Here is a 22,652-nt window from a genome sequence, read left to right as displayed (position 1 = left end):
AAAGTCAGCTCAAAATGGATTAAAGACTTGAATGAATTACGACCTGAAACAGTAAAACTTCCAGAAGAAAACATAGGGAGTAAGCTTCTCGACATTAGTCTCGGCAATTTTTTGGATTTTTTTGGACTTAACACCAAAGGAAAGGCAAAAAGAGAAAATTAAACAAAGCTGGACTATATCACCCCGAAAAGCAACCGCACAACAAGGAAACCATCAAACGCTGAAAAGGCAACATACAGAGTAGGAGAAAATACTTGCAAATTATATATCTGATAAGAAGTTAATATCCAAAATATATGAAGAACTCATACAACTCAATAACAAAAAATGTGATTAAAAAATGGGCAAAGAAACTGAATAGACATTTCCCCAATGAAGACATCCTGATATCCAACAGGTACATGGAAAGGTGGTCAACATCACTAATCATCAGGGAAGGGAAAATCAAAACCAAAATGAGATATCAGCTCATACCTCTTAGGATGGCTCTCATCAAAAGACAAGTGATAACAAGTACTGGTGAGGATTTTGAGAAAAGGGAACCCTGTGCAGTTGAGTGGGAATGTAAATTGGCATAGCTACTATGAAAATAACATGGCGGCACCTGGCTGGCTCAGTAGGTGGAGCTTGTGACTCTTGATCTTGGGATCAAGAATTTGAGCCTCATGGTGGGCACAGAGATTACCTAAAAAAGAAGGGGGCGCCTGGGTGGCTCATTTGGTTAGGCGTCTGCCTTTGGCTCTGGTCATGATTCCAGGGTCCTGGGTTCGAGCTCCATGTCAGGCTCTCTGTTCAGTGGGGAGCCTGATTCTTCCTCTCCCTCTGCCCTGTCCCTACTTGTGCTCCCTCTCTCTGACTCTCTCAAATGGATAAATAAAATCTTTTTAAAAAATTAAAAAAAAAAGAAGAAGAAAGAAAGAAAGAAAAAAAAAAGAAGAAGGAAGGGGGGCGCCTGGGTGGCACAGCAGTTAAGCGTCTGCCTTTGGCTCAGGGTGTGATCCCGGCATTACGGGATCGAGCCCCACATCAGGCTCCTCCACTATGAGCCTGCTTCTTCCTCTCCCACTCCCCCTGCTTGTGTTCCCTCACTGGCTGTCTCTATCTCTGTTGAATAAATAAAATCTTTAAAAAAAAAAAAGAAGGAAGGAAAGAAAGAAAGGAAGGAAGGAAATAAGAAAAGGAAAAGGATATGGAGGTTTAAAAAAAAAACATGGAACTATCATATGGTTCAGGAATCCCACTTATGATTATGTATTCAAAGGAAATGAAAACAGGATATCATAGAGATAGGTGCAGGCCCACGTTCATTACAGCATTTCTCACAATAGCCAAGACATGGCAACAACCTAACTGTCCATCAACGGATAAGTGGATAAGGAAGAAGTTGTATATGTATACAATTGGAATATTACTCAGCCACGAGAAAGAAGGACATCCTGCCATTTGTGACAACATGGATGGCCCTTGAGGGCATTACTCTAAGTGAAATAAGCCAGGCAGAGAAAGACAAATACTGCATGGTATCACTTCATATGTGAATTCTTAAAAAAAAAAAGTCAAACTCAGAAACAGATAGAAAAGTGGTTGCCAGGGCCTGGGGAGTGGAGGAAACAGGCCGAGGTTGGTAAAGGGGTATCAACTTCCAGCTGTAAGATGAATAGGGTCTGAGAGTCTGATGTATAACATGGTGATGATAACACTGTATTGTATAACTGAAATTTGCTGAGACAGTAGAAATTAAACGTTCTCACCAAAAAAAGATAAACATGTGAGCTGATGGATGTGTTAATTCACTAGATGGGGGTAAGCCCTTCACAATGTCTACCTCTGTGAAATCACCATGATGTACACATAATTTTATTTATTTATTTATTATTTATTTATAAATATTTTATTTATTTATTTGAGAGAGAGAGAGGGAGAGCGCACAAGCAGGGAGGAGGGGCAGAGGGAGAAGCAGGCTCCCTGCTGAGCAGGGAGCCCGACACGGGGCTCAATCCCAGGACCCCCGGATCATGACCTGATCCAACAGCAGCCACTTAACTGACTGAGCCACCCAGGCGCCCCTACTTTTTATTTAAAGAGTGTGAGCCAGGGTGGGGCCGGAGGGTCAAAGGTAGAGACACAATCTTAAGCAGGCTGTACCTCACCGCAGAGCCCAATGTGGAACTCGACCTCACGACCCTGAGATCGTGACCGGAGCCGGAACCAAGAGTTGGACGCTTAACCGACTGAGCCACCCAGGCGCCCCAATGATGTACACTTTAAATATCTTGTAATTTTACATAGTCGATTATACCTCAATAAAGCTGGGGAAAAAAAGACATAGGAAATCATGATTCAGAGGAAGATTTGTATCAACAGGACAGGAAAGGCTGGTGTTTTACATGCAGACATCACTCAGATAGAAAAAATAGGAAGGCCCAGGGAAAGAAATGAGGCGAAGGTGGTGAGCGAGGAGCTCTGAACAGAGATGTAAAGCTAACTCACAGACAAATGAGGAAGACATAAAGAGGAGGTAGAAGGAAAGTAGGAAGGAAGGAGGAAAGGGAGGGAGGGAAAGAAGGAAAGGAAGGAAGGAGGGAAGGGGGAAATGCCGGCTTTCGCTGAATGGCGGGAGACAGTGGCGTCTGAGCCCGAAGTTGCCCGATTCCCAGCCCCAGGCTGCCCTCCTGCAGCTGCAACCTGCTCCCCCTCAGTTCCTTCTGGAAAATCTCAAGGCACCATCAGCATTTTTTGTTGTTGTTCCCAGTGGGTCCTTAGCAGCTCTCTGGAGCCATGTTTTCTGGAATCTACTTTCAGGGCCAAAGCTCCTCAGCCTGCTGTCCTCCCCCTCCCTGGCTGTGCTTTTCACAAGCGCTGATTGAGCAACGAGGGCATACAGGCTGACTGCCAGGCACTGGGATGGGAATGAATGTTTCTTAGCTACGACACCAAAAGCAGGATCCATAAAAGGAAAAATTTGATAAGTTGGACTTCATCAAATGTAACTTCCGCTCTTTGAGAGACATTTGGAGAAGAATGAACAGACCAGCCATAGGCTGGGAGAAACTCTTTGCAAAGCAGGCTTCTGATAAAGACCTTGCATGTTGAGAACAGAAAGAACTCTCAAATGTAATAGTTAGAAAACAAAGAACTCAAAATTAAAAAATGAGCAAAAGACTAGAATGGATTTCTCACCAGAGGAGGTCTGCAGATGGCAAGTAATCACTTGAAAGGTGTTCAACACCATCAGTCACTGGGAACTGTGAATGAAGACCACAGAGGGACACATCTAACAGAATGTCTGAATCTGCAAGACTCCCCATGTCAGGTGTCGTGGAGGACGGGAGCTCCTGGAACTCTCATACAATGGAGGTGTGAGTGGACATGGGTGCGTCTCCTTTGGACAACAGTTGGACAGTTTCTTTTCTTTTCCTTTCTTCCTTTCCTTTCCTTTCCTTTCCTTTCCTTTCCTTTCCTTTCCTTTCCTTTCCTTTCCTTTCCTTTCTTTCTTCCCTTTCCTTTCCTTTCCTTTCCTTTCCTTACCTCTCCTTTCCTTTCTCCTTTCCTTTCTCCTTTCCTTTCTCCTTTCCTTTCCTTTCCTTTCCTTTCCTTTCCTTTCCTTTCCTTTCCTTTTTCTTTCCTTTTTCTTTCTTCTTCTTTTTAAAATAGGCTCTATGCCCAGCGTAGAGCCCAACGTGGAGCATGGATCCCAATGTGGATCTTGAACTCACGACCCTGAGATCGAGACCCGAGCTGAGATCAAGAGTTGGACGCTTAACTGACTGAGCCACCCAGGTGCCCCCAGTTGGACAGTTTCTTATAAGTTAAACATATACCTACACATGACCCAGCCATTCCACTCCTGAGTATTTCCCAAAGAGATATGTCCATACGGAGACTTAAACGTGAATGCTCACAGCAACTTTATTTGTAGGAGACAAATACACCAATGGTGGTCTATCTGTACAGTGCAGGCCTCCTCAGGAATAAAAAGGGCTGAGTTACTGATAGATGCCACACAGGGATAATTGCACAGTGAAAGAAGTGAAAGAAGTGAAAGAAGCCTGAGAAAAAAGGAACACAAACTGCGGGATTACATTATATATGTAAGATTCTAGAAAATGCAAACACATGTATAATGACAGAAAAGTAAGTTGCCTCACTATGGCGGAGGAGGGGGAGGGGGCGATTATACAAGAGGCCACGGAGGTTATCGGGGGTGATGGGTTGCTCACTCTGTTGCTGGTGGTGATGGTTTCATGGGTGCTCCCATCTATCAAAGTTTGTCACATCGTAGCCTTCAGTGGTACCTCAGGAAAGCTGCTGTTTAGGCTCCGTGCCCAACCTGGGGCTTGAACTTATGACCCTGTGATCCAGCGTTGCATACTCCACTGGTGAGCCAGCCCGGAGCCCGGAGGGATACCTCAGTAAAGCTGGTAAAGGGAACAAGAAATCAGTTGTGCACAGGCTCCCTGAGGGAATTCGTGGTTTGCGGGGAAGGCCGTGGACACCCAGCAGCAGCCACAGCCGGGAGTCCGTCTGGAGTGTGGGGCGCTCAGGACCGAGGCCTGAATTGAGATCTAAGGCTCTGGTACCCAGGTTACTCCCACCCCAGGCCCAGACAGGACACTGTGGGGAGCAGCCCCAGCCCCCCTACCCTCTCGGAGCTCACGGGCAAGGACCCCACAGTATGCCTGCGCTGTGACACGATGGTGAAGGATCTTGGGAAGCAGGGACAGAAGGGACAGGAAAATCCTCCAGGGAGTTAATATCCCAGCAGAGGTCCCAGGAGGAATGGGGATGGGGGTGGGGAAGGGCAGGCAGTGGCCTAGGCAGGAAAGGGCCAACCGGGGAGATGAAGGCAGGAGCTGGAGCCAGGAGGAGCCTGACCGTGTGTCTCCTGGGGGCCAACCCCTCCCCAGGGGCCTGCAGTGACACCCAACTTCAAGAGTCATTACAAAAAAAAAGGCAGGGATCTATTGGCTCAGATAAGCGGAAAAGGTCAGGGTGTGGGCTGGGGACAGCTGCCACCAGGGGCCCCGCGCGGCCAGCCAGCGCCACCTGGGCCTCTTCCTGGGTGGCGCCTCATTCTCTCCCCCACGGAGGGCACGAAGCCACCGGCACCAACATTTCAGCAACTCCAGCGAGAAGGAAAGGGGCTCCCAGCTCGGACTGGAGGCTCGAGTCCACCCCACGCCCTGCAAGCCCCTGGCAACCTGGCGAGGCGGGCGCAGGGAGAGGACCCAGGGCAGCACCCGTGTCTGACTGCCGTGGAGTCCCAGGCACAGCCCACATGGTCCCCACGGATGGGCCCGCAGGGTGCCGTGGCGCCTTCAAGCCATCTCCGGGTGTCGGGGGGTGGGGGTCAGGCATCCTAGGATGCGAAGCAGCCTCTGCAGCCTCAGGGTCTGGGCCTCGGACCTTTCTCAGTGGTAGATTCTCCCTGAAGTCATTGTGATGAAAGTGCCACTCTGGCCATGCCCCCACCCCCAGCCACCAGAACAACGGGAAAAACATCCACCTCCGGTCATCAATCCCCAGTGCTGCTCAGAGGAGGGGGTGGCCCAGCCTGGCTCAGCCTCCTTTGCTGTGATGGGGTACTTGGTTTCCTTGGGGTTCTAGGACAGGCCAGTGATAACCAGGTCCCTGCCTCCCTCACTCTTTCCCTGTGCTCCCTTGGGGGTCCCACAAAAGCTCAGAAATCCTCTCCTCTTCGGCCTGGTTTTTGTGTTTTCCCACCTGCTGGCTACTCCATGCCTTCAGCAGAAGGAGGGCTCTGGCCATGGATTCCCTGTCCAGGGTTTGTGCCCCACTGTCCCCTGAGCCCGTTGCTAGTACTCCCCCAGCCTCGGGCCCCTCTGCCTTGGGCCACCTGGCATCCTGTCAGTGATGCCCTGGGCACCGAAATTGTCTTCCCCCAAAGTGACCCACCAGGAGACTCCCAGTGCCGGCTCCAGCTGGGACCCCATGCCGGGCCATTACTGGATCCTCAAGCCTCAGGGTCCCGGAGCTCCCCTGAGGCTCTGTAAGCCCTAAGATCACATCGCTCCCAAGTGGGCCCCTGAAGACTGGTGCTAGTGTCGCTCACCTCACACCCCAGCCACTTCTGCCTCCACTCCTCCTGCCTTCGACTCAGGCATTGGATCCAGGCTCTCTGCCCTGCCTTCTGCCCGCAAGCCCAGTGTCCCCTGCAAACCCAGGGCCTTGCCCTTCTGCACCTATTAAGTCACTGGCTTTTCCCTAGAAGATGCTGCTGCCTGAGTTCAAGGCTGACCGAGGGACCCCCTTATCTCTTCTCAGCCCTCTCGGTGCCCCCGCCCTGGGCAGAACACAAAGTCCAGGAGCCTGGCAGGCTACCCAGGGAGTTCTCACTCCCGGGGAGCGGTGACTGCCCCCGATGACCAGCAGGCAGAGCAGCGCTGTATCTTTAAGAAGGTGGGGCCGTCGCATTTCTGGGCAGGGTGAGTGGCGGCAGGATCCCAAGAGGCAAGATCCAAGGCACACCCAGGGTACCCAGACGTCATTCTCACTGATCACCTAATAATCCAGGAACAAAGGTGCTGGCTGCATCCGGTAGGGCAAGGCCTGCAAGCGAAGTGATGCTAGCACTCTCTGGGCCATGCGAAACAGGTGTGGACCGAGGCTTCTGGAGCGGCTGCCACGGTGGGGGCACACACTACCCCGTTGCTTCCGACCCGCCTGCACAGTACCTGGTCCACCCAACATTCTGCCTTGGGCTGCACGTGTCTGCACACTCAGGCCAGTGGTGTGCCAGCAAATGTAACAGCCAGGTCTTGGGGGGGGGCAGTGCTGGGGGGTAGTGTTTCCCAGTTTCTGGGGTGTACGTATGCCCAGCGCGGCCAATTCCAAGCTATCAACATGAGGTCACCGAAGACAGAGTTGGGAAGATACGTCCGTTTCCCCCACAAAGACACAACAGATGGAAACAACCTGCGGGACATAGATAATAGTTCGGAAGGGATGAGTTTTCAGTATTTATTACCTTTGTAAAATAGAATTATTTAACTGTAAGTTTATATAACTTCACTTTTGTGGATGGTTATGTTTAACAGCAGCTCACGGGACTCAGGAAAATTTGGTGATCAATTTTATGAGCGGGCACCAGCTGGGAATTCTCCTTAGTAGATGGATAGCAACTCGGAGGTCAAGGGGTCCATTTTGTGTGGCTAAGTGGCCTGCAGGGGCCTGGAACGGGCACTGGGCCCTCCTCGAGTGCACGCCGAAGATGACAGCCAGCAGAGGCACAACAAGCTTATAAGATATGACGTCCCCAAGGCCCCCAGTGACGAACTTTGTCTTCTGCCTCTCAGCTCCTCCCCTGGTGTGGCCCTTAGATAAAGACCCCGGCAGAGCTTACCGAATCCTCCCTACCCTGCCCCCCCACCCCCGCTCTTTTTGGCCTTAACCCAGGCACCCTAGACACACTCCACCCACTGGCCCATCAAAGGCAGACGCCCCGGGTGTTGCGGCTCCCACTCTGCCTGCGCCCTGCCACGACCCCCTTGGATGGCCTCTCGAGGTGTGAGGACATGTGAGAGAAAACCTTCCCTACCTCCCCTGCTCCTGCTGTTGGAGGCCCCACTGAGCAAATGCGAATCTAACAAAACGACCACATCCACATCCCAGCACAGAGCAGCCCCTGGAGGTTTGCGGAACGGAATCGAAATGTCAGGCCGCGGTGGAAAGATCACCTGGGAGATCTGGTTCTGGAAGCGAGGGAAGTTCTGAATGCCTTCAACGTGGCGCATTGTTTGGGTCAGGCCCCGGGTTTGTTCACTGTCCCTGTAGCCCCATCTCTCGCACGGACCATCGGCCTCGGTTGTGTGACCTGCTTTGGCTAATGGGAGAAGAGCAAACACGATGCAGGTAGAAACCCGAGCAGCCCTGGGGCCTCCTCTCTCTCTCCCTGCAGTTGGAGCCCTGAGACCACTGGGGAGGGGGCCCAGGCTGCAGGGCGAGAGGCCTCACGGAGGAGAACTCAGAACAGCCAGCCGCCAGACCCGAGCAAGGCTCTTGACGGCACTCTGACCACAGACGCACATCCGGGTCCAGCCAAACCCAACAGAACTGCCCATCTGAGCCCAGCCCCGTCGCAGAGCCACATAACTGTAAAGCTAGTAAGTTGTTGTTTTAAGCCGAGACGTTTTGGGCGTAGTTTGTTACGTGCGAAGCCAAGCCAACCACTCCGTAGCACGATGCGCCACAAGCGGTTTCTGGAGAGATGCAGATAGTCAGGCAGGCGGAAAGGCCAGCCACACAGCTATGGGGCTGGGCTACTGGCACACTGGGGGGGCCCAGGAGGATCCCCTAGATCCTGGGCCATGGGAAGGGTAAGGCAAGTGAGGCATTCACCTTGCACACAAAATGGAAGGCGGTATCCCCAAACTGAGGAATCAAGATCAATAATATTGTAGTGCAATATTAAAGAAAGCAAATCAGCAAACTATAGCTCATGAGCTGGCTGCCCATTTCTGTAAAATAAGTTTTATTGGAATTGGGGCTGGGATTAGGGTTTAGCAAGCAAGGTAAGATCATACACGCACAGGGTCAGCTCTTGTTTTTATTAAAATTTTGATTTTTTGCCATGGCATTTTTGTAGTAATCTTATTTGTGCCTTTGTTTCTTGTTTATCTCTTTTGATTTGGGCTAGATCCTTCCCAAGTGAGTGACCGACCCCTGGTATCTGATTGGAACTCAAACCTCTACCTATTATATTCCCATAGGAATATGACAAGGGTCATCATTTAAGCTGTTGTCAGGCATTTACATCTTGCCAGGAATGAAGCAAAATGAGATCCAGTTCTACTCAGAAGAAATTAGGGGGCCAGGTAACCAGAGAGCTGGGGTCAGCTTCCAGGGGAAGAAGTCATCTTCCTGAAGGCCCACCATTCTCAAAATTTCCACAGGCTCTCCACTGCGGCTCCCTGGGTGGGTTTCACGGGCAAATCCTAGTAGCCAGCTGTATGACCACATGTCCAGATGACCTTGGAAACCATCTGGGTTTATGCGTGTGCTTGATTCTTGCCCCCGCAGGTCGTGTTCATGTCCGACCCCAGCCAGCTCAGTGAGGCCAACGGACAGCTGGGAGATTTATGAAGAAGTTGTTGGTGTTTTACCAAAGGCTCGTGCTGGCCATCAGCCTTGGGATGTGGACGTGTGTGTGGGTGAGGGGAGTCTCCTAGGGTGTGGTGCGGAGGCTGGACGGTGTTTACTTACCCCAGAGAAACACCCGCTGTGCCTGGTGACTTCGGTGTAGTCTGACACAGAGTTGGCTACTTCCCAAATCTCTAAAAGACTTTTTCTTTTCCCGAAGTGGCCAGACGTTTACAAATCAGGCTTTAGCCCGTCTGTAGGTCTGAGGGAGAAACAGCGGTTGCCTTTATACCATGGAGAAGAGGGGGGAACCCATGACTCTTGCAGTCCCTCTGGATTTCTGGAGATAGGGCTGCTCCCACACCAAGACGGGGAAAGGCCGTGCCAGTCAGTGGCATCTGAGGAATCCGAAGGGGAGTGGATTTACTGGGGAGAACAGGAGAGATTTTTCCATGACGTTCCCCTGCTGTTCATCTGCAACCACTTTTCAGTGTTTCACCGCGGAGTGGTCCCGTTTCAGGGACCCAGTCTCTGCTTTTCCTGTCTGTCCATATCAACAGGTGCTTGTGACAAGCCTTGGTGTTTTCTCTTCATATCTCTAAGTCAGGAGGTAGAGAGTGCCTGGAGGTGGGCATTCCCAGGAAGAAGGTAGGGCCTTGTTCTCCACAGCTTTCTTCCCCAGGGACAAGGAGGGGCTCACACATTTCTGGAGAATCTGGATGTGGCCTCTGGGCCAGTCACACAACCACAGAGTTCCAACGCACCCGGCTTCGTGCCACTGCTGAGATCTCACGAGATTAACCCCGGATCCTAGCTGGTGACGGGTTGGCAGATGTCTCGGGGGTAACCTGGTGACTTGCCTGCTCTGATGTTCTTGTTTACCTCCTCGGCCGGCTCGCTTGAGGAGCGAGGAGGCTCTTGAAAAATGCAATGCTTATCTTCTAGTTACGTCCAGTTGGACCACGAAGATGTCTTCGCTAAGGGCACAGCCAGGGCAGACAGAGTGCCTAGGGCATAAGTCACGATTTTATTCATACACACACACACACACACACACACACACACACAGCCCATACCACACACAAGTACCATCTAAGTGTTGATTATTTTTATTTCAATGCTCCTGTTTTAGGAGAGGGCAGATCCTGCTCCGGGCTTGGGTGACATCGCCGGCTCTGCCAGCAAACGTCTTTGTGTTGTCCTCAGACATGGGCTCCGATGTCACCCTCCTCAAGGGGCCGGCACAGTCCTCCCCAGCGGGGACCAGTCGTTTTGCCGTTGGAACTGTTCGTGTTTGCGGTGTTGAAGGAGGAGGGCGGGGGACGGGGCTACAGTGGTCAGCCCCACGCGGCCTGCAAAACATGCATGTGGAGGATTGGAGCGGCCGTGTCTTCCAAGCTGTGCGTGGGGCTAGATGACGCTCCTCCCAGAGAACAGCAGATCTGCTGCCCAGGAATACGGCTCGGGCATGGGTTTCCCTTCTTCTAACTCCCTTCTGTTTTCTCCTAGCTGGACGGAGAGAGGAGCGCTGGTGTCCACTGAGGCCGAGGCCCCCCGTCCCCGGCTGGGTTTTCAGGCCCCGCTCCTCTGCACGGGCTCCCGAGACGAACGGCTCGCTGGCTGGGCTCGCGCTGCCTACCCAGCCACGTTCCCCCGCGTGTGAGGGGACAACCAGAGAAGGGCAGTGACAGGAGCCCGTGTCGTGGGGGGCTGCCCGGAGAGCCAGCCTCGCCTCAGCTCCTGAAGCCACCTGGCGGCTCGCAGACAACCGTCTCTCCACATCTGTCACCTGCAGCCGCTGGCTGGCCGAGAAGGGGAAGCTGGCAGGTCCTCGGGCAACGGGCTGGTGACGCCGGGGAAGGAGCCGTCCTCACTTCCTGTAACACTGGCTGCCTGGAGAAGAAAAGCCAGAGCCAGCTGCCAGCACGAGGCAGCATCCTCACAGAGCGCCCTCTGTCCCGTACAAGCCCTTCTTTCAACAGGCTCTGAGCACGCGGAATACAGAGAACCTTCCCTTCCCCCAGGTCCCCTGCTCTGTGGCCGGGGCACGACTCAGTGGCCGTGCTCTTTCCTCACAGGAAGCAGGCTGCTTGGTGTGGGGCACGCAGTGAGTTTTGCTGGCAATGGTTGTGCTGTTTGTCGAGGCCACAGGACGTGAATCTGCAGCTAGCGGATCTAGCTAGGCGCAGGCAGGGCCCGGAGGAGCCGGCGGGTACTGCCTGTTGCTAGTGTGGCTATTCCTAGCCCGGGCTCAGGCCTGAAGCCAGCAGGGCGAGGGCGGGCCTGTCTACCTCTCTCAGGCCACGCTGTCGCGGCCTCTGCTGGGGCTTCCTTTGGGCCTGTGTGAAGAAGCACCTTGAGCTGCACGGCTGGTGGGGACAGGGGGCTGGGGCCTGGCTGTGTTTCCCAGCAGATTCGGGCCGGAGAAGAGGGAGGGCCGGGCCCGCTTTCCAGCCACGGCCCGTTAACCACACAGCCAGCCCAGCGGGTCTCGGGTTGACCAGAGCGCTTGGGGCTCTGGCAGGAAATGAGTGGGGCAAGGCGGGTGGGGGGCAGCACAGCGGCAGAAATGCATATATCCCGAGTGTGACAGAGTTTCTGTTGCTTGACACCCTTTGGTCCTGTTTCGCTTTTGTTTTCCTTTATTTTGGTTTATTTATTGATTTATGTTTTTTTTTTTTAAGATTTTATTTTTAACTAATCTCTATACCCAGCATGGGCTCTAACCTACAACGCCGAGAGCAGGGTCGCATGCTCCACTGACTGAGCCGGCCAGGCGACCCTCCCTTATTTTTAGTTAAGACTCTTTAGAAAGTGGAGGGGAGTGGTCAACTGGCCAAGGCTAGGAGGGAATAGAGACAGAAGTGGTCTCTCCAGTGCCCAAAATGGCAGGAGGCAGGCCCCTTGGGCCCACCCTACCCTCAGTCCCTCCGGTGGCCCCAGCTCCAAGGCGCCTCTTAGTTTGGTTTCCAGGCTGCCTGACTAGCGGCCGGCTGCCTCCCACCAGAAGGCAGGTCCAGGGGCGCCAGGGCGGCTCAGTCGTTAAGCATCTGCCTTCGGCTCAGGTCATGATCCCAGGGGCCTGGGATCGAGCCCCACATCGGGCTCCCTGTTCAGCAGGAAGCCTGCTTTTGCCTCTCCCACGCCCCCTGCTTGTGTTCCCTCTCTTGCTCTGTCTCTCTCTGTCAAATAAATAAAATCTTGCAAAAAGAAAAAAAAAAGAAGGCAGGTCCAGGTCTCAGGGCCGACCACACAAGTCCCACAGAGGTGTGGGGATCTTAACTCTGAGTGGCACTGCCCAGATGGTCTCCGTCTGCCAGCTTATGTGTGAGCCCCCGAGGCCGGTGGCAATTGCGTAAATAGAAAGATGAGTGAAGAACTGGTCTCTAGGGCAGAGGAAGACACCAGCTGTGGCCCTGGTCCCATAGGGAGGGGAGGTGGCCTTCCCTGCGGCCTTTGGGGCACAGAAAACACAGTGCCCTGTCCTCCCATCTGACTTACTCTGTAGGCCCCTTGTGGAAGACGACATGGAGCTGGGACGGCTGGCCTGCTGGGGGCCGCATGTAGAGAACTGAGGGGCCAGAGTGGATGCCTTGGCCTTGGGTGGGTTCAGGTCCAGGATCGCCGGGGTGCTGGGGGTCCGGGGCTTGAAGGTGAAGGCTGATGTAAAGTCCCTGGAACGAAACAGGCAATCTAGAGTCAGGGCTACTGCACACTTAGGAGTCGCAGGTGGAAGGAAGGACTCCCCCTCTGAGCACCAGGATGCCAGGCAGGCACGGTCCTGGGAAAGGGGTAGGGGTGGGGTAGGGCAAGGCAGCCAGTGGCATACATCCCTGCCCCCACGGAACTCACACTCTCAGGGAGGAGGAAGATAATAAAAACGGAATAAATGCTAAGGAGATGAAGCTGAGAAGGGGGACAGGGAGCTTGGGGGATTATTGAAGTGTGAGATAGGGGGGCCCGGGGAGGTGTGGCCGGCAAGAAATGGTCCCCCATTCTGTCCCTGTCCTACTGCCTGGAACCTTTTATGACAAAGGAGAATTAGGCTGCAGTGGGGTTGAGGGTGCTAACCTGCTGACTTTACGATAGGGAGATTATCCTAGACTGGCAGGGTGAGCCCAAGGAAACCAGGAGGGTCCTTAAAAGTGAGAGAGGGAGGCAGAAAGAGGCACAGAGACGCCAGCCTGCTGCCTTTGAAGATGGTGGAAGGGGCTGCAGCCAAAGAGGGCAGGTGGCCACCAGAAGCCAGAAAAGGCAGGAAAGAGATTCTCCCGTAGAACTCGGGAAAGCGTGTGTCCCGAGTGCACGGTGATTCCAGCCCCGTGGGAGCTGTGTGGGGCTTCTGACCGACTGAGCTGTAAGGCGATCCATTTGTGGCGTTCAGGTCAGTGCATGTGTGGTAAACTGTTACAGCAGCAATAGGAAACCAATTTTAGATGCAGGAAGGCCTCGCTGGGCGGGTGACATTTAGCCCCCAAACAGTCCCGGGGGGGCAGCGTAGGCATTACGTCCCTGTTTTTCAGATGTAGAAACTGAGGCCCCAAGTTTGTGAATGTTCCCAAAGTGACACACATAACACGCAGGGTGTGAGGCCAAGATTCGAGCCCAGGGGGATCTTACAGTCAGCTCTTCTCCAGATGCCGCCCTAGGGGGCAGCCTCACAGGGATGCGGGGGGCAAGTCTTGGAGGGGGCACCCTCAGCTTGGCGCCATTAGACAAGAGGTCCCAGGAGTGGGGAATTTAAGAAAAAAACAGGATCATAGGGGAAGGGAGGGAAAAATAAAAAGATGAAATCAGAGAGGGAGACAAACCATAAGAGACTCTTAACTACAGGGAGCAAACTGAGGGCTGTTGGAGGGGAGGGGGAGGGGTGTGGGGAGATGGGGTCACTGGGCGATGGGCACTGGGGAGGGCACGTGATGTAATGAGCACTGGGTGTTATAGGCAACTGATGAATCACTGAACTCTACCTCTGAAACTAATAATACACTACATATTAATTAATTGAAGTCAATTAAAAAATAAAAATAAAATAAAAAATAAAAGTAATTAATTTCAAGAGAAAAAAAATTACCATCTTGACCATTTTCAAATGTAGCCCTATTGGGGCACCTGGGAGGCTCAGTGAGTTAAAATGCAGCCCTACTACATTTAACAAAGGAACAACTAAGAGAAACTAGTACAGACTACTCAGTGAGCACTGGCAGCAGCTACTCCTGGCGGAGGGCTAGCCTTGGGTTACTGGACATGTCCATCACAAGGTCATGGGACAGGCAGGCCAGAGTTGAAGGAGCTGGGTAGGCCCAGGATGGGTGGCCAGCTTCCCCGCATGGGGCCTTATAGCCAATGGGCAGCGAGGTCAGGTTGTGGGGATGGGGATGCTGAGGTGAGCTGGCAAGAAGTGAAGGGAGAAAAGGTCTGGGTCACAGGGCTAGGAGTCTATAATCTCCCAACATTCGGGCAACCAGAAAAAGGCCCTGTCCTTCGGGAGAGCAATTTGGCAATGTGTATGAAAACTCTTATGTGTGTGTTCATTTTATGTATCAACTTTGCCGGGCCATGGTGCCTAAATATCTGGTCAAACATGATTCTGGATATTTCTGTGCAGGTGTGTTTTGGATGAGATTATCATTTAAATAGATGGATTTTGAGCAAAGTAGATTGCCCTCCACAGTGTGGGTGGGCCTCATCCAATCAATTGACGGCATGCATAGACAAAGGCTGATCTCCTCTGAGCAGGAAGGAATGGTGCCAGCAGACCGCCCTTGGACTCCAACAGCAACTCCTCCCTGGGTCTCTAGCCTGCTGGCCTACCCTGTGGAGTTTGGACTGGCCAAGCCTCCACAATCACGAGAGCCAAATCCTTAAAACAACCCCCTCCTGCCCATCCTCACCCCCATCCTGTTGGTTCTCTCTCTCTGGAGAACCTTGACTAACACACCTTCAAAGTCAGCCTCCTCTTTGCCCTAGGGCACGACCTTGGTTTGGCCATGGTAGCTTGTTGGGGGGGCAGATGGAGCACCCGCAGACAGGAGCTCCTTCTGGCTCTTGCCCTGGGACTGGAGAGCACCATAGAGCCGCGCTCTGGCTTGGCCGAGCCCAAACCACGCTGGGGGCAGCTGTGGCAGGTGGTACTGTGGACTGAGGATACTGGCCCTTGTCCCTGACTTCCACAGGGGTGATGCGCATCACAGCCCCCTAGGGGGGACACCGTGGGAGCTGGAGGTGGGGGGTCAGTGTGGCCTCCAGGCCCCCAGGCCCCCTAAATGGTGAGCTCAGCAGTCTGAGCCCGGGGGAGCCAGGGCCAGGACTTGGTGATCATTTTGGAGATGAGGCCAGGTTAGGGCAGGGCAGGAAAAGCACGGGGACAGGAGATTCGGGATGGCAGTGACCTATGACTTGGGAAGGTAAGTTGCTGTGGGAACCCTGGTGCTGAGTAGCAGGTAAACTTCACGTGGGTAAACTGGGCGTGGCCTGCAAGACAGACAATTACTCATTAGAGAGGCTGGCCCACTGAGATGAGCTCGGCTCCTCAAAGGCAGTATTGTGTGCAAGTGAGGGGCAATCAAGGGCTTCTGGAGATACTCGATCTTTCCTCGGGTTTGGAATGCTGCTGAGTCATGATCTCCCAGCTGAGCAGTCCCCCGCCCTGGGCAGACAACCCTGCGTCCCTTCATCCCTTTGGTTCTCCGGAACCACTGTCTGCAGGAAGGTATTAACGACATTTGCTCCGGGGTCCCCTCAGTAGACTCTGCTCCCCAGGGCTCGCCACGGGCTCTCGGTCACTGCCCTGGAGATTTCAGCCACACTAGGCGAGAACCCAGGAAGGGGCGAGGTGTGGACTGACTCGGAGAGCACACAGCAGATGAAGGCAAATGCACAGACTCGCCAACGGTTTGCACACGCGCGCGTGTGCGTGTGTGCACAGGAACACGCAGGGCCCCTGTCCTCATTCCCCTGACTTGCTTGTCCTTAGTTTCTAGTTTCCTTCAGCCGGAGGCACCGTACATGTCCTCACGAGCTGCCACATGCCCTCTGGGGACAAATGCGTGGGGGATAAAGCATCTATGTAGACGTATGTAAAACCTCTCTCCTCTTCCCGTTCTAGAAGCCATAATACTTGCCCAAGAGTCATTTCCCGTCTGTGGCAGGATGGGAACTCTGACCCTGTTTGCTTCTGAGAGGGGCGGGGCCCGGGTCGGCATCTGAGCAGGAGTGTGTGCTCTGACCTGAGGCGCCCGCTCCCCTGCGGCTCCTTGGGCCACAGGGAGGCAGTGTCCAGGCCAATGCCTCCCAGTCGGTCCAGCTGGGCTCCTCTCTGCAGGGCCCGTGTGCCAGCCTGGACAGCACCATGGTTCCCCAGCTACTCGATGCTAAGGACTCTAAGAAGCAAACAGAAAACTCGGGAACAGGAACACTTGGGTGTGTGGAGGGGGAGGGAGGCAGTGGGCTCTCGGGGTCTCAGGCTTTTACTCCCTGCTTTCCAAGAAGGCAATTTCCCAGCAAGACCAGTGGCTGGAAGCCGGTGGAGTGGAGCTGGAGTCTCAGTTATCTTTAAACCACCTCCTCTCTGGGGTTAAGCAGTGAGAGTATCTTTCAATCTACCATTTCCCCAACCAGCAGCCCCAGGGCCTTCCATGGGAAACGGCAGTCAAGCAGCACCCACCCAGCGGCAAAGGGGCTGTCCTCACTCTAAGGACAGAGAGACAGGGGCTGGGGAAAGCAGCGGGACAAACGTCCCCCACTCAAGCCAGACAGAGAGCCATTCTCTCTCCCTTTCTCCTGATTCATCCACGAGAGATTTTGAGAGCCTGCTCTGGGCCAGGTGGAGACACGGGGACAGACACCCTCACTGTGGCCCCTGTCTTTCAGGACAGAGGGAGACAGGCATGGCTGGGGGCATGGGGGGGAAGGGGAGGATGCGGCTGTGTGACTGGACTTCGGGGTCAGGGAGGAGGAAGGGGTGCTTAGCCAAGACCTGGGGCAGCCGGTGAAGAGGGGGCTGGGGGTGGGGAGAAAGTGTGGTAGGCGGCAGTCACATAGCCAGAGGGGAAGCGAGGCGGGTGGACCAACTGTCTACTTCTCTCTCTTTCCATCCTCCTCTTCCTCAAACAGAACCCACCCCCACTCCTCCCAGACTTAAAATAAGAGTTGAATTCACATGACAGACATTAGGGCAAGAGCACCCATGGGACTGAACCCCATGGGGCATTTGTGCCCAACAGGACCTTGGAGGGCCAACTGGGTCACTGTACTCGGTGTCACCAGGGGGAATGTTTCTCAGGAGGGTCTTTAAGGGGGCCCCTGCTATGAAAACACTTATTCTGGGGAGAGTGGATTGTCTCTACTGGTAAGCCTCAGAAATGAATTCTGCCTTTACAGGAAGGAAAAAGACATGGTTCTAGCGCTGGTTTGGCCTGGCTGAGGATTATATCTGGGCCTGGCCCTGGGCGCAGGGGGAAGTGCGGAAGGGGCCCAGCCTCAGCTCTGGCCCAGCCCTCTGAGGTCACTCATTTTGAGCCCCCCACTTCAGGAGGGTGCCAAGAGCCAGAGAACCCCTGACCTGTGGAGCAGCCTGTGGGCCTCGGGCACTTCCAATCCCGGAGCACACCTTCAGCCATTCTGCTGGGTGGGGGAGGTGGGTCCCTGGGTCCCCAGCTGGTCAGGGGACCCCACCCCCACCCCAGTCCAGGTCCAGGTCCCAAAGTCCTCTGGCTCCACCGTGCACAGCTCTGCTGCCCTGGGCGCTCCGACTTCCTTGTTACCTGGTGCCTGCCCGCAGTGTCTACCTGGCCGTGCGGGAAAGGCAGGTGCAGGGGTGCTGCCAGTGGGAGAGGGGGAGGGGCTGCTCGCCTCCTCAGACTTTCTGCTCCGTGGGAGCTGGCTCTGCCAGGCCCTTCTGCCTGTCCTGGGTGGCCATGGCAGCTCTGGGGCGGGGAGCCCTGTGGCCTTTAGAACTCAGCAGAAACTCCTGTTTCTGTGGCTTCCATCCCCAGGAGCTGGCAGGGAGGGCAGCCAGGCCTGAGTAAGGGGAAGGTCGGTGGGCTGGTTTCTCTGACCCCTCTACACTGTGAGGGGGAAACATCCGGGCAGGGGGAGCCTTCGGGTCTCAGGGGTCTGGAATGCAGCCCTTCTGCCCCGTCTCATCCAACTTTCCAAGGCCCTGGTGCTCACAGAGCTCCTGATGGGGCCAAGGTCAGCCTTCACCCCAGCTGCGGTGTGGGCCTGCTTACCGCAGACACACTCATGGAAACACTTCCCAGTTCTAGAGAAATGTGGAAGCACAGGAGGCCTGACTGGTCACCATGGCAAAACTCCTCTATTTCAGGGACTCTGACCCAGCTTGGGTCCAATGGTTTAGTGCAGGAGGTTGGCTTCGCCATCTTGAAATGACTCCGGCTGCGGGACGCTGCACGGCCAGGAGGAAGTGGTGGGGGCAGTTGGGGTGCCTCGCCATTGGGTTGGGTCTGACACCAGGGCTAGGCCCCTCTCCCTGAGCAGGCTGCCTCAGATCTGAAAGAAGACCCAGACTTCCTAGATTCTCAAGAACCCCAAGTGACCTCTCAAAGGCCAGGCCGTACTCACTTTGTACAGAGGAAGAGAAAATACCTTTTTTTCCTGTGTGGGATCCAGTTTCTATGTTAGGAGGGTGACATCTGAGCCAAACCATTTCACGAATCTTGTTTGACATCTTACTCCCCTCCATCCCACCTTCTCCAAAAGCAAATAGCTGAGACAGGACACTGCTCACAGGTTACTCCAAGTCACACGTCCCCACAAACGTGCGGAGCCTGCAGGGCTTAAAACGAGTCCCTTGGGCTTGTTTATGAGTTTCTTCTCCTTCCGGTATGACAACTGACAATTCCCAGGGGGCAGGTCCCTCCCCTTGGGCTCTGAGGTTAACAGGTGTGGTGGCCACGTTCCCCGGGGTATCTCTATAGGTTGCTTCAGGCCCCAGTGAAATGCTCCTTTGTGACCCAAGTCCGAGGCTGGATCAGGGACGAGCCCTCCCAGGAGACCTTCCCATCCCTACCTGGTGGTCTCCCCACTGCCTGGGGCCTGGCTGGGGACCTCCGTGGAGGGCAGGCGAACCTCTCCCTGATGTTTTGCTGGCAACCATTCTCCTGGCTTGATGTCCGAGGTGGCTGGGGAAGAAAGAGTTCAGTCAACTCCAGCTCTGGAACCTCTTTGAGGATGCTTCTTACTGGGCTAGGCCAAAAAGCCAAGAAAAGCACATGTCCAGGCTAGCCCCTGATGGCTCTTTGGTGCTTACAGATGAGGACTTGCTTACTTGCGCAGGGTGAGAACTTTCTAGGCGGCCACTTGGTGTACTTACAACCTGGGGTTGCAGCGTGAGTGCTCTGGCTAGAACATATACAGCACAGGGAAGCACAAACCTGCAGCCCTGTGGCTTCTCCTGGCCCCCCTCTGCCTCTCAAACTCCAAGATCAAGACCTGAGCTGAGATCAAGAGTCGGATGCTTAACCCACTGGGCCACGCAGGCGCCTCTGGGGGGTCCTGTATTTTTATTTGCCAAATCCGGCAACCCCAGAGGTGGGGCTCTCTTCCCCCTGAGCTGCCCCAGGCCCCTTCAGGCCTGAATCCCTCAGTCCACCCACAGGGGCAGGAACTGCCCTCGTTCCCAGCAGTGCTCGTGCTGACCTCATGGCCAAGGACCAGGGCACCTGGGTCATCCCGGATACCTTCACAGGGAAATGACAGAGAAGTGCCCGATGACACTGCCAGGTTGCTCTTCCAAGAGCCTATTCTGGATTTCAAATAAAATGCCCCCCTTCTCTCCGGCCCCACTTCTCTTCTCCTTCTGCAGCCAAAGGGGTCCATGCCCCTGTCAGAGCAATTCTGTGACAGAGTCCACATTTGCTGCTTCCTTAACCCAAGCTCCTTCCAGCTCTTTCATTTAAAAATCTCCCTGGTACCTTTGCAATGTGGCCTTGGCTTTATCTTAAATGCAAACTTTCTTCTTTGCAGGTTTCCTCAAACCCACAGTGAGGGCTGAAGCTTTGATTCCCAGGTAACAGTCTTTTCACCCAACCAGGGAATCTATTTCTGGGATGAAACCCAATAGATGGCTTTATTTATGGTCCACACCGAACAGTCTCCACCTAGAGCTGGGACTGGAACAGGAAATGGAGCCTTCTCTCACCTGTTCTCTGGTGGACAAGTGGCCTGCTTCTCTGTGCTTTCTGCTCCGTGGGCTTCTAATCAGGCCCAGGAGACAGCATTTAGGTGTGTGAGGCAATGATCGAGTGGAACCACACACGGCTACGCACAGAGAAGATCCCATTCGGGGAATGGCGCCCAGGGGCAGGCAGTCCTCCAGGATCAGGAGCTTTCCCAGGTGGGTGTGGGTGGAGGGCCAGGCTGGGGGTGGGTGGGAAAGGCCCCTGGCAGGAGGGAGGAGGAGCTATGCTGAGCTCTCCTGGGACCCTCTGAGGTCTTTCGATTCTGTCACCAAACAGCAGTTACTCCCTCCACTGAGCTTCACGGGGCAGGCCTTCAGAGCTCCCAGCACAGAAAGCCGGGGACTGGAGGCAACCAGCGCTGTGTGCTCTAGAGGCTTCCTGGGATGAAGTACTGTTTCCTCACCTGTGGACCACTGCAGACAGGGCTGGCCACTTTCACTCCAGGCCACTGACAAAGTATGCGACTTTGATATTCAAGGTAGCCTTGGTTGATGAGAGAAGGAGACTGACTTTCCTGAGGCCAATGTCTTAGAAAATTCGAAGGCACATTCTTGGCTTTTTCCTTTTGGGAACTATTTCCTTTTGGCTCCATGGGGCTAAGTCCCTCTGCTTAAAAAGAATGTACTCCCCTGTGGTCAACGGATCAAGCCGTTGGAGGATCCCACAGGTTCCTTCTCACGAGATTTCACCTTCAGCATCGACCAGACGCAGAGGTGTGAAGAGCTTCCTGAGCAAACGCGCCGGAGGCCGCCGTGGCGGGTGGGGCAGGAGTTCCCAGCGTGAGCGCAGGTGAGGAGGCCAGACCTAGCAGCAGGCCGCGTGTGAGGGGCCTCTGAGTAGCAGCTGTGGGAGGCCGGACTGGGATGGGCGGACAGGCAGAGCGAGAGCACAGAAGTGGGAGAGAGGGCTGAGAAGCAGGATGTATGGATGGAAGGGTCCACGGGAAGTCAGCTCAGGCTTATGACGGAAGGAATAACACAGAAGATAATAAGGCCACCTGGCCCACCACGGTCCTCTTCCTCTCAGGCCCTCTTATATCTGCTGAGCCTAGAGGCAGCCTCTGAACTAGTCTCAACCCTGGTTATGTGCCTTCTAAACATATAGGCCCAAGCCTGCTTGCTGCCCATCCTCACGAAGAGGCTGGATCAGAAGAAGGAGGGATGATGACAACAAGACCAGCTGGGGGAGGACATGAGGGGGAAGACACTGGTCCAGGGACGTTGGTCCTGGGGTGGCTGCAGCTGGCCAAGCCAGAAAGAGGGTAGGAGAAAGAACAGAATCTCTACCAGAAATGCTCCCTAAGTGACTGAGGGAGAGCCACTAACCCAGAAGGTGGGCTTCCCTAGTAAAGGGATTGTTGGGGAGAACTAGGAGTGCTGTCCTGAGGCTGAGGGCAGGCAGGGTAGGGTGGGGGAGAGAGGTTAACATAGCTGGTTTCTGGCCGGTGGACTGCAGGCAGCTAGTTCTGGAGCCCACTGAGGAGGGAGGGGCAGGGAGTTGATGGATAGGGTATGGGGGGGGGTCCCAGGCAGGCCTAAGCAGAGAGGAGCAGGCAGGAGGAAGGGACATGAGGAATACGGTCACAATGTTCAGGGCTACACCTGGCAGCGTGACTCGGGCTGAGCGGGCTGCCCTGGCTCCAGGTGGCCCATGTGGAGGGCTGTCATGTCCCCAGGGACAGGCGCTAGGGCCTGCTGCTGATCACCAAGGCTGCCCACTGTTTTCACGCAAGGAACCGGGATTGGCCAGCGCCTCGACTTTGTCGGGACTACCATCAGTTGTTTTTGAGAATCACAATGACATCACCATCTCCAGGAAAATCAGTTGCCACGCAGTTAGTCCATCGTGGCAACCTCAGATGCCTCCGTCCTATAGGTAATCCATGCTAAATCTTTCCAAAATAAAGGACCATACTGAGAATCAGTGCAAGACAGAGGGCCATCCTGGTGGTCGCTTTGGTAAAGCAAGGACATACCTGATAAATAAATTACCCTAAATGCAACTTTTGGAAAGTCCAGGTCTATAGATCTTGAAATCATTTTTAACTCAGTGGCATTAGGTTAAATTGGCAAAGGTGGTTAGACCACCTAAAACCTCCACCCCGGTAGAAGAAATCTCTGGACAAATACTGGAGCTAATCACCTTTCAGTGAAGGCATAGTAATGTTTACAGCTCTAATAACACATGATCCCAGTTGGCAAAGTCTCTAAAACTGTGCATAACCCGGAGACAGTGCCCCAGATGCTCAAACAACCTGGCTCTCCTCTGGCTCTGTGACCAGCCTCCTGCTTTGAACCGGGGCTTGGAAGCACTGGAATCCAATTGCGAGCAGATTATAAAAGTTCTCAG

At 54.1% G+C, this 22,652-nt stretch overlaps 1 protein-coding gene and 1 long non-coding RNA gene across 13 annotated transcripts in view; one reads left to right on the top strand and one right to left on the bottom strand.

Annotated features, from left to right (window-relative positions):
• Positions 1-3,884: 3,884 nt before the first annotated feature.
• Positions 3,885-22,652, bottom strand: part of ARMC9 (armadillo repeat containing 9) — a 151,103-nt gene continuing 132,335 nt past the window's right edge. For 6 of the 12 annotated variants that reach the window (XM_034655372.1, XM_034655375.1, XM_034655376.1 and 3 more), the window contains 2 exons: positions 19,133-19,244; positions 11,205-12,773 (listed from right to left, as the gene is read on the bottom strand). In XM_034655372.1, coding sequence (XP_034511263.1) covers positions 12,338-12,773; positions 19,133-19,244 — 548 coding nt within the window. In that variant the 3' untranslated portion in view covers positions 11,205-12,337. Of the gene's footprint in view, positions 4,419-10,192; positions 11,017-11,204; positions 12,774-19,132; positions 19,245-22,652 lie in introns of those variants that run through there. The other 6 variants (XM_034655378.1, XM_034655383.1, XM_034655379.1 and 3 more) reach the window with 5 other exon arrangements.
• LOC117801154 lies at positions 11,074-20,728 on the top strand. Its single transcript, XR_004623662.1, has 3 exons — positions 11,074-11,206; positions 20,089-20,131; positions 20,580-20,728. It is a non-coding gene; the product is annotated as an uncharacterized LOC117801154 (long non-coding RNA).

Source organism: Ailuropoda melanoleuca, chromosome 2, assembly GCF_002007445.2.
Source record: "Ailuropoda melanoleuca isolate Jingjing chromosome 2, ASM200744v2, whole genome shotgun sequence".
NCBI classification, from domain to species: domain Eukaryota; kingdom Metazoa; phylum Chordata; class Mammalia; order Carnivora; family Ursidae; genus Ailuropoda; species Ailuropoda melanoleuca.
The sequence above is the reverse complement of the archived record's forward strand: the minus strand, read 5'-3'. Positions and strand labels throughout refer to the sequence as shown.